At 39.8% G+C, this 11,325-nt stretch overlaps 2 protein-coding genes across 2 annotated transcripts; both read left to right on the top strand.

Moving 5' to 3' along the window:
- Positions 1–482: 482 nt before the first annotated feature.
- On the top strand, positions 483–1,693 carry LOC146755824 (obscurin-like protein 1). The gene is made up of 2 exons (XM_085525297.1): positions 483–782; positions 1,426–1,693. The coding sequence occupies exons 1-2, from the start codon at positions 533–535 to the stop codon at positions 1,569–1,571; spliced, it is 396 nt and encodes a 131-aa protein (XP_085381423.1). The 5' UTR covers positions 483–532; the 3' UTR covers positions 1,572–1,693.
- Positions 1,694–5,341: 3,648 nt separating this feature from the next.
- On the top strand, positions 5,342–11,158 carry LOC146755823 (kinesin-like protein KIF20B). Its single transcript, XM_085525253.1, has 4 exons — positions 5,342–5,534; positions 6,037–6,098; positions 7,118–7,313; positions 9,757–11,158. Exons 1-4 carry the CDS (start codon positions 5,342–5,344, stop codon positions 10,509–10,511), a joined length of 1,206 nt encoding a protein of 401 aa, XP_085381379.1. The 3' UTR covers positions 10,512–11,158.
- The last annotated feature ends 167 nt before the right edge of the window (positions 11,159–11,325 follow it).

Below are 11,325 nucleotides of genomic sequence, written 5' to 3'. Positions count from 1 at the left end.
CTCCCCAGCAATTAAGCTCTTTTACTCTATGCACTCCAGAGTTTGAAGGATTTCATTTTTCTCCTTTCTTTTGCATTTGGTGGGTGTTTTTTCCCCATTATAAACATCTGATGTGTGAAATAGAAGATAGATAAAAGGAGTCAATAAAACAGGAAAATCAAAATTGTTCAGCAGCTTATCCTCTTAATCCTGAGGCCTGCTGTATGAGCTCTGCTGTACGTGAGGGCAATGCCAGCTCTCCAGCTTTAGAAGAGCTGCATCCCAATTACTTCATATGATATCAGTCCCACCCACCGGCAATGCAGGCTGTCCCTCCTGTTCCCTGTATTCTCCTCCTGATTAGTTCAGAATACCATAAAGCGCATTCAGTCAACGGACATGAAATCGCTTTAGGTTCTATACTGGTGTCGTCAGTGCTGGTAAAGATTTATTGATCCCTATTTAAAAATCTGAACACAACTGGAAATGTCTCAACTTCTGTATCACGTTGTTCTGTTTTGCCTGTTTAATTGCAGAGAAGCCTGCTGTCTTCATGAAGTCCTTGGATGATGTTTTTGTTGAGGAGCGGGGTGTGATTAAATTGGAATGCGAAGTCTCTAAAGAGAAGGTCAAACCAGTGTGGAAGAAGGACGGTGTTGTGCTCACTTCTGGCAACAAGTATGAGCTGGTACAGTCTGGGAAGACCCTATGTCCCCTTATCCATGACCTCGAGAAGTCAGATGCAGGTTTCTATACCTGTGATATTGGCACTGATGTTGCCAAGTCAAAGGTCGGCATTCAGGGTAAGTACTGTGGAAAGTAAAGGAGTGCTGAAAGCACATTCAGTGTGGTCACTATGTCTTACACCTATTCCCCCATGAGCCTTAATAGTTTCTACAATAGAAGTGTATTACTGCAATTTAGTGCAGTGATGTCTGGAAAATTCCCATTGCTTTTGATGTAAATGTATCTCATTTTGCCATGAAAATCACTAAACACGTCAAGAATGTCCTGGAAATATTTCCTTTCTAAATTTCCCTAAAATGGAGAAATGGTTTGAACACCAGTAGGGTAGGATGGTAACAAATTAGCTAATAGAAACATTTGATTTCTTGTCATAGGCAAAACCCTTTTTCTCACACAGCATCCTAGAGTTGTCCTCTCTGTTAGGTTGTTCCCTCTGTGGCTCATTGAATCTTCATTCTGCTCCATGGGCTGAGCTGCTCGCCTTGTAGTTCTTCCAGAGCAAAGACAAGAGATTCACGTCTCTTTTTTTTAATAGCTTTCTGGTAATTCTGAGTGGAGAATGTCTTAGAGAATACATCTGTAAGGAATGCAGCCATGTTCTGCAAATCCTGAGTTAAAACACCAGTGCTGCTACTCATGTCAGTCACAAATGCCTTTTCTCCATATAAACCTCATACTAACCTATCTCTTACCTTCCAGAGCTGAATAGTGGCATTACCAAACGGCTGAAAAACACTGAAATCCAGGAGGGAGAAGATTGTACTTTTGAATGCATTACGTCCCATGAAAGCATTGATGAGTTCAACTGGACACTGAATGGAAGCAGAGTGGAAAGTGGTGGGTGATTTAAAGCTTCTAACGTGAGTCAGAAATAGGCTCTCCTTATCAAAAGTGTGACTCCTACTGACGCTGGGGAAGTCGTTTTTACTGCCCGTGGTCTAACCTCCAAAGCCTCTCTGTCTGTGAAAGGTAATGAGATGGGAGAGATTCTGGGGTCTGATTCCTTCAACTGTCTTCTGATAAGATTGTCGTGAGAGCTAACTCATAATATGGTTAAAGTGAATAGCAACCTTCTACTTGAACCTTGAAGCACTGAGAATTTCTCTTAAAAATAAGTAAAAGGAGGAAACATTTTACACAAATGTGAGAACTACCCAAAGCACTGGGGTAGTGTTGGAAATGGGCATCTCACTACAGCTTGTTCCATTAACAGTAAATCAGGAATGCTCTGTTGAGGGAACTGTGGGAGCAAATATCCTCTAAGTATAAGCTGAAGGGATGGCCTTCACACCATCTAGCTGTACAACAAATTCCTATCTAGAGCATGTGCATCTGAGAGCATCATCCGAGGCTCCCAGTGTGATGAGTGGAGAGAAGAAAGAGGCAGTTTTCAGACATGGTTCATCATCCTCAATGGGGTAGATTTAAGAGAGAATTAATGGTGCCTGGAATTCTATTGTCTGTACTTTGCAGATTACTGCTGGCTGTAGGATGGCGTCTGTTGCAAGTGCCTCTCTAACTTATCTCCAGCATGTAGATGCATGTATTTTGAGAGAGGCATCCTACCCTAAGTGTATGTTACTCAAAAAGCAATGTTTTCTTCCAGGAAAACCTACTGAGGTTTCAAAACAGCTGGAGGATAAGACAGCAGCAGCAGGGCAGGACATCAGCCTGAGCTGTGAGCTGTCAAAACCGGATTTGAACATCAGGTGGTACAAGGATGGCAAAGCAATCAGAAAAAGCCAGAAGTACGACTTGCAGCAGGAGGGAACTGGGGCCATTCTGATCATCCATGACTCTACTGCCAAGGACAGTGGGGAGTACCCCTGTGAGACAGAGGACTCCATAACAAAAGCCAGGGTCACTGTGCAAGGTGAGTTGAAAAGCACACTGGGGATGGCATGTAGAGAAGTCGAGGTAAATATCTGCAGCCTGTGGGTGATGTTTTTCTCTTCTGTTTCCTTGAGCAGGATCAATTCTTAGTTTTCAGAAAATATGATGGATTAAAATCTTTTCCTTAAAATAATCTGGAAACTGAATGATTCTCCAGTGTGATGTGGATCTGGGCAGCCTGGTCTGGTGGTTGGTGACCCCTTGGAGGGGGTTTGAAACTAGATGATCTTTGAGGTCCTTTCCTACTCAGGCCACTCTATGATTCTGTGATCATTCTATGATTCTATGATCTTGGGTGTTAGTGAGCCAAGAAAAGATGGCAATCTGAATTAGTCTCTATTGAATATGTGTAATCAAAACTATATGCAGTTTATCAGATGAGATCCTACCAGCGCATGTATAATGGTATTGAACTTTGCAGATATCTACTGGAATTATCAAACCTATGTAAATGGGTGGATTCTGTGGTCTTCTTAGACTCTTTGCATCTCTATGTGATATTCTGAAATGAGGGCAAAGGAGATTCAGGACACCTCTGTATGCTTGGGACTTGTTGGGGTAACAAATCCCTTTGTCCTACACCCTCATCCTTTTTTTTTTTTCCTTCCAGAAAAACCTAATTACTTTATCAAGGAACTTTCAGATGTGAAAATTGAAGAAAGTGGAAGTGCACTTTTTACATGTCAGAGCGAGAAAGCCGCGTCCTTCGTCATATGGAGGAAAGGCATTGCTGAGCTCAGGCCTGGCAGGAAATACAAGAGGGCACAGAAAGGACGAGACCTGCAGCTGTGCATAAAAAATCTGGAGAAAAGTGACAGTGACGTGTACACCTGTGACATTGGTGATGCCCAGTCCAGAGCCAAGCTGGTTGTACAAGGTATGTGTGAGAGCCATATGACTGCGCATCCTGTTTCTCCACTACCAAGACATTATCCTGGTAGAATTTGTACATTTATGGCAGGTCTTTGGGGCTGCAGCTGTCTGGCCTGAATAGTGGTTCACAAGCCATGCACAGAGCAAGCTGCACGGAAAGGGAAAGAACTACCGACTAGAGCAGTGCCATTGAGAACTTTATGTATCATTTAAAAACCAAAAATGCTGATGTACGGTGAGGCTGGTGACCCAGAAATCAGTGTGAACTTTCTATCTCTGACCTTTCTGAGTTACAAATAGTCCTCCAGAGTTCTAGGCAAAAATTCCCTTATGCTGCATTCTGGGTAGTTGTCACGGTTTAAACAAAAATCTACCTGTGTCCGTGACAGGGGGGCTACAGGCAAGCGAGGTGCTAGAAGGAGCTGAACCTCTGTCCCAACTACTTCAGAAGCAGCCCAAACCCCCTCGTACATGGCTAAGATCTCCTTCTCAGTTGGAGTGTAGCACTCCTCAGACCCTTTATATGCTCGACTCCAAAGTCCCGGGGGTTGGCCTTGGGTTTCTCCTAAAGCTCTTTGCCACAAACTCCAAGTGGGACCTTTCTCTCCAGCAGCAGTGTAGAGGATGTTCTTTACATCCTGTCCCGTCCGTACTGGCCCCAAGGCCACGGCACGGGCTATCTCTTGTTTTCTCTGCTCAAAAGCCTGCTGCTGCTCAGGACCCCATGAGAAATTATTCTTCTTCTGTGTTACCTGATAGAGGGGGCTCACTATGTGGCTGTAGTTTGGGACATGCATTCTCCAAAAGCCCACTACTCCCAGAAAAGATTGGGTCTCTGTCTTGTTGGTGGGAGGAGACATAGCAGTGATTTTGTCAATCACATCTGCTGGGATGTGTCGATGCATATCTTGCCATTTTACACCTAAGAACTGGATTTCCTGTGCAGACCCCTTCACCTTGCTGCGCTTAATGGCAAAACCAGCTTGCAAAAGAATTAGGATTATCTGTTTTCTTTTCTTAAAAATCTCTGCTGCTGTATGGCCCCACACGACAATATCATCAATATACTGCAAGTGTTCGGGAGCAGTAAAATTATTCATGCTTTATATGATGTTATGATGTGGAATACTGATAGCAAAATTACAAAATTATTAAACCATGACACCCTGGTATTTTTCTTTTTTTTTTTCTTAAATATTTTCCTTTTTTTTTTTCTTAAATATTTTCCTTTTTACTATTTAAATGTTATGGGCTTATTTATCTTATAGAAACACAAGGCTGTTTACAAAGAAGTGCATGCTGTGTTGCTGTATGATGAGCAAGATACATCTATTCTTCATCTAGCAGGAATAGTTGCTGAGCCTTAAGAACAGTTTCAGAAAGCTTTGGGAATTTGGGCATTTTCCTTGTTTCTGCAACACAAAATGAAAATTTATGCTGTATACAAAGAAAAGGGGAGTCCAAACTTGTACGTTAAATTTGAAGGAGATCAATCTGGGGTAATATTTAAAAAAAAAAAAAAAAAAAAAAAAAAAGGGAGTGTGGTCATCAAATACTATAAAATATATTAGCTGTTACTAGAATGCCACTTATCTTCCCCCCATACGAATCACTGTCATGTTGTATGTGAATTTGGGAGGTGGGTTTTGAAGCTGAAATTAAGAACTTCTTGTATGGCTGTCTTCATAGTGGCTATCCAGACTATCTGTAGAAATAACAGCTATTATGTAGTCAGCTATTCACCAGTTTTAACTGATTATAAATTACGTTTCAGGGTGGAGAACATAGCATAGTGCCTGACACCTGTGTTGATCCTGAGGGCATTCTTGATTCTGTGCATTATGATGTCATGGATATTAAAGAGCAAGCTGAGGCAGCACATAGTTCCATTGTATCCCTGGGGGACCCGAAGGAAGATACTGGCTGGTTTGAAAAGCAGCTGGAGAAAACTAACTTTGAACTGATGGAGACCAAAGAAGAGCTAACAGAGAAAAACACCAAACTACTTAAAACTGAAGAAGAGCTGATGCAGAAGAACAAAGGTGAGTTATGCGATGTGAAAGGTAGAAGAAATAGTTCATTAATCTAAAATAGAAATAACCAGTTTGAGTAGGAATTAGAGGAAATGTTCTACCTTTGGAACCATAGCCTGTAGATAAGTGATAGTTTGTTCCTTGTGTATATTCAGGTTCAGCAATTCCACGGTTTTTGGTTATTTCTTTTCTTTTTTCCCCCCTCTCCTTTAAACTGCAACTAGCAGCTTTACGCTTTCATAAGTATGGGGTTAAATATATCTTATATATCTATATCTTGATTTTTACTTTTATATTGTAATCTCTACTCTTCTTTATGTCTTGTTGATGCAATGTTTTCGTTCCAAGAAATATAGAAAACTTTTGAATCCCTCCCAATAAGTGAAGACCACATGCAAATTAATTAATCTGTTCAAAAGCTACCTAAACATTAGAATATCTGGAAAAATTGATTACTTAATAAACTATCTATTGGCTACTTATGTAATACAACCTTTTCTGTGTGTTACAGACTTTGAAATGCAGGCGATTAAATTGGATGAGTCTGTTGAGCAACTTAAAGAAGCAACTGAGGTAACTTTATCAAGAAGATGTTGTGTAAAATTGTTTTAATACCAACTTGTGGTAGCTTAAAATGCTATAAATGCTCAGGATATCTACACGTTCTATGCAGTCCATAAAACTTTATCCTGACTAATGTACTGCGAGCTACTGAATATGTGAAGACTAGCTTGATTAAGTATGTGTGCATACCACTTCTGGTGGTTTTTGTTCATTTTTTGATGTTTTGTAGCCTGAAGTAGCTCTGAAAACATTTATAGTTAATTCTGTCACTCAGATCTCTAACCTTGTAAGCTTAGCAACTTGACCCTTCTTAGTCTTTCACTGTCTGCATCACTGCAACTTAGTATTTCCATGGTATTAAAGCTGACTGTGATGAGTAGTCATGTCCTCACCTATTACTTCTTCCAAGAACAAGGCTCCAACTCTATCTGTGAGATTGTGTGGCCTGAACACTTCTGAGGCTTTTCTTTTCATAAGTTACTAAAGATGAATAATCAGTCCTTGGCAGTGCCAGCATGGCTTAACAATCGTCATCTTGTAAGTAAGGAAGCTTCACTTGTGGTCAAGGACACAATCTAAAATATGCGTGACAGAGCTGACTAAGCTTTAAGGTTGGATTATATCTGTCACGATGAAAGTGATTTTAGCAGCTTAGCAGAAGTGTGATGTGATGAACTTGTATGAGAGCTGACCGTTTGCTCTTTGACCATGTTTGTAATTTTGTTGACTTCTTGGAAACAGGAAATTCTTTGATAAACTGGTAAACTCTTGATTGTGTGCAAGTCTTTTACTTTGTAACCTGCTAGGCTCTTGCTTTCCCTTGTATACTCTACCGAGTATTGCACTTGTCATTATCTGAAGGTGTACTTGTTCTGTCTGCTATTGAGATTTGTAACTGATGTCTATAGAGTCACCGGGTAAATATTTTAGCTGTATGGTTTTGTGTAAATATTTGCCTACAGAAGATTACTGAGACTTAAGTGCTCCTTTTGTTAAGCTTCAATGTAACTGATCTTATATCAATACAGGAAAAGACTACCTACCATTTAACTACCATTAAAGCAGAACCGGCAGAAGAGAACACTAATAAAGGAACTGAAAGCAGCCAGTTTTCAGTGCTTTCAGTTAAAGCACTGAAACAAGAGAAAACTGAGTTGGAAGTGGGAAGAAAGCGCAGTAGTGATGAAGATAAGCCTACTGTGGAAGAGCCACCTCCAAAGAAAGGTACAGTTTCTTCCATCGTTGAACAGGGTGTCTTCCAAAACAATAAATTGCTTCCTATTCCGGATAGGAAGCAAAAGGCTGTGAAGCGCGTACCTTATGGTATAAGGAGAAAAGCCACTGTGTTAAACTGTAAATAGAAGTAACTGTTATGTAAATATCCCTTTTTCAGAAGGTCCTATGCTGTTCATTTTTGAATGCTTAAGAATAAAAGTTTTTTGCACTATTTTTTTCCTTTTTGCTGCTTTTTCCTCATCTGTTGATGCACTTGCAGATTTGGTAATAGTTTTAAAGCAGTTTCTTTAGGATTGTTTCAACTGCTGTTGCTGATCTTCTGAGTAGCATCAGCTGCTCAAGTGCTTTTTTTTGTTTGTTTGTTTTGTTTTTCCTGAAGCAACTATCAAAATTGTTGACGACCTGCTAATTGCTCGCTCATGGGCAATATTTGAGCAAAATGGTTTGGATAAGCTCTGATGCATTTAACTTCACTTCTGGGCACAGCTGAGCATCAGTGTTCCTAGAATTACGGAAGGCATATACAATGTAGACGGGAAAATCTAAAACTTAGCTGTATTCCCTTCCTTTCTTGTATTCCTCTTGCAAAATATGTGCAAGGGAGAAAGTCAAGGCCTTCTTTGGATGAGATGCTGTTCTTGGATGATTTGTCCCTGCTGCCTTTATTTGGCATAAATATTGAATCCTAATGTGACCACTGAATGGCATCACATATAAGCATCTTACCAGAGACTGAGGGAGGGATGTGGACTCCTCCATACTCCAAATAGTAGTGGGTTTGTTCTAATCATATGACCAAAGCTCTCATTTAAAAATTAATGACAGCAATGCTCCACATAGGAATTAAAATGGGTAGCTGATAGTCACAGTGTCAGCATGAAGTTTTCTGTTAAGAAGTACTGAGTATTCAATCATGTTAAAATTTTCTTCTATTTGTGAGTATTAATAGCGTCCAATTTCAAAAACCGCTTAATATATATTCTTTAGCTATGTTAAATATACACAGTAGAACAATGAGCACAGGTATGTTGTGCTGGTTCTTTTGTAGAATTAGTTATATAAGTAGCACGAGCAAAAGTGTTTTAGGAGATGCTAGGTTATCTCAGCTTAAAGTTCAGGGTATTTACACCATTCTCTGAGCTTTTAGGTCTTGTTTCCTATGCTCTGTAATAATGCTTTTTCCCTACTTCCTGTGTAAGGAGCTTCTAGACTGAACATTACACATCTTCTCCCTAGTCTTATTTATCTTGCTTTAGTGCTTGCTTGTTGTTTTCAGCATAAAGTGTTTAGATTACTTATAAATCATATTCCCCTCACTAGTGTTGCTGGGAGCAGCAGTCAAAACCCAAAACCTGGTTTGGGGTGGAATATGCCACTGCTGTTTCTTCAGTATGACTTTTAAATCAGTTGAGGGCTGTATATAAAACTCCTTAGATGAGTTAAGAGGCTGTTTCCATGTAGTACATGTGAATCTGTATGTAATGCAGGCTGCACGTGGGCGCTATAAAATTCTGCATTTCTGTAGTTGTAGTAATAAAAGGACTGTACAAGAATCACCATGGAATATATTGTTGTGGTGACACAATCCCTAGTAAGTCTTGACTTATATTTATTTTTCTAATACTTAAAGTATGCATATTATGGAATGGACATAACTGGATTCTAAAGCAATGATGAAATACAGCAGAAGTCGCTTTTGATAGAAAGAAAATGCATGTGATTTTAGCTAATTGCTCACCAGTTAAAGAAAAAACAGCCCCAAGCTAATGGAATATTTATGGAAACTTGAATCTGCAAATTTGTACAACTTTATGAGTGAACTTTATATGCAAAAGAGTAAGTGTGGACAGAAGTAGGAATCCTCATATTTTGTTTAGAGATCAACTGAATAAGAGAGACAGATATCAACACTTAAGTGATCAACTTGTCCAGGGTTTTATCTTTCTTTTGAAAGTAAGAGGACTGTGAGTTGGAATGAAATTTCTTAGAGAACTGTTTATCTACCATTTAGATGTAGATGGAGTGATTCCTGGCTGCCTTATAGGGATTGCTGAAGCACGGAAGATAGAAAGAATATAGCTGTGAATTATCTATCTCGTTCCCATGTTTCTTAAATCTAATTAGATTTTCTACTGGTGTGGAGTGGAAGGTTTGAGTAGTGCCATGGTAAAAGTGTTCTTCCAGACTGAAAACCTTTTGCTGTTAATTCTGTATAGAAATCTGAGGCACCTGATTACGTGTTCAGAGAACTTTAATTCCTTCACTAGTATCAAATACTATGTGATGTGAGGGCATGGCTTGCATATTATGACAGTTTTTCACTTAGAAGTTGCTACTTGGTGTTGTGAACTGCTATGTAATAATGATTTTAATCAATCTGAGCTACATTCCTTTTCCCTTTTTTTTGTTTGTTTGTTTGTTTGTTTTACAGTAGTTGTAAATGAGAGAAAGAAAAAGAACACTGTAGAGCAAAAGAAAATTGAACACATGAAACAAAAGTGCTCCGCGTACCGAAAGGAAGTACTAGCACTGAGGGAAAGAACTGAAATCTTGGAACGTCATTTAGCTGTGCTTGAAGAACAATGCAGAAGAGAAAAAAATAAAAAAGAAGATTTCAGTAAGCAGGTAACAAGCCTGCGTATTGAGCTTTCTTTTTCTGAAGAAACAGCTGATGCCCTCCGTGAACAAATTCTGCAGGGTCAAGCTGACTATCGGGAAATTGCTTCTGAACTGGATGAACAGAAATCTATAAATATGACACTTGAAAACAAAAATGCCCAACTAACTAACAACATAGAAGTTGCCAAAGAATATATAATTGATAAAGTGTCACAAGTAAAAGAAATGCGGACCAAATTAGATGAATTATACAAATGTCACTTAGAGTTTCACGCCATCGGTACTGACTTTGTCAGTGTAAAGGATTCCTCAGACTGTGAAAAAGATGAGCCAGGGACATCTCAAATTAGTTCTGGATGCATTCAGTCACAGACTTCTTCCATCTCAGATCTTGTGCAGGACCTCTCCTTTAACTATAGTCTTGAAAGGATTTGGGAGGTATGCAGAAGTATTGTTGATGTTTCCTCACAAAAAAGTCAGCACATCAAAGCACTGCTTCAAGACAATGAAAACCTAAAGGCGGGACTGAATAATGCTGAAAATCATAATCGTCATTCAGAGAGTTAGGACGCTCCTTCCTGCTAAACAGAGAAACAGAGAGAGAGGGAAAGCCAATCTGTTAGCTGTTTACGAGCTTCATACACAAAAGAAACAGCACACTAGCTCATGCAAAATGTTAGTCATTAGAAACTGAACCGCACTCCTTGCCCCAGCTTAGCAGTTGTGTGGATTCCCAAACCCACAGCTCCATGGTGCTGTTTGTTCAGACCCAGAGTGTCTACAGGTAGAGCCAACCATCTGCCTAGAAAGTCAAAGGGGGTCAAGTGACCAGGACAGGCACAACTGACATCAGCACCCCCATGCAGTGTTTGAAGGAAAAGCAAAAGTGCAAAGAAACCGAGCAACTTCAAACCAATGTGTCCTTTGAGAAATGGGTGCACCATGGGAAAACGCCACAGCAGACAATCCCACAACAAAATGGGCATCATTGAACGAAGAAAGAGGCTGAAGTGAGTCACCTACACGCCACTTCTGCACATTCCACCCCAAACCTGGTTTGCACCAACAGCAGAAATCAGTGGGTTTTGGATCACTTCTAATACTAAGCAAGAGAAGTAATACTTGCATTCTGTGATTCCTCCTCCATATCCAACTACAGTCTTCTCAAAATTCAGAATTTATACAAACTTATAAATAAATGCATCACTCATAAAGCCAGATGTCTGTATTACTTTTTCTTTATCACTCTCCTTTCTGGCAAGTGCAGGTGACCAGCAAGCTGTGGATTTGATTCTCAATATGGAAGCTGGCACAGATTTGGGGACCAAGTTCCAGTGGGAGAAAATGTAGAGCAAGCAGTGGAGGTGGAAACTCAAAAAAG

The sequence above is a fragment of the Coturnix japonica genome, chromosome 30, assembly GCF_054131305.1.
Source record: "Coturnix japonica strain WE chromosome 30, WE-NBRP24, whole genome shotgun sequence".
Taxonomy (NCBI): Eukaryota; Metazoa; Chordata; class Aves; order Galliformes; family Phasianidae; genus Coturnix; species Coturnix japonica.
This window is presented reverse-complemented; position numbering and strand designations above follow the sequence as displayed.

Bases quoted from the DNA above. Each gene is read 5' to 3' on its own strand.
- LOC146755824 (XM_085525297.1), top strand. From the start codon at position 533: ATGAAGTCCTTGGATGATGTTTTTGTTGAGGAGCGGGGTGTGATTAAA. The intron at 783-1,425 runs GTAAGTACTGTG...CTTACCTTCCAG, and splicing joins GTCAAAGGTCGGCATTCAGG to AGCTGAATAGTGGCATTACC.
- LOC146755823 (XM_085525253.1), top strand. From the start codon at position 5,342: ATGGATATTAAAGAGCAAGCTGAGGCAGCACATAGTTCCATTGTATCC. The intron at 5,535-6,036 runs GTGAGTTATGCG...TGTGTGTTACAG, and splicing joins GCTGATGCAGAAGAACAAAG to ACTTTGAAATGCAGGCGATT. The intron at 7,314-9,756 runs GTACAGTTTCTT...TTTGTTTTACAG, and splicing joins AGAGCCACCTCCAAAGAAAG to TAGTTGTAAATGAGAGAAAG.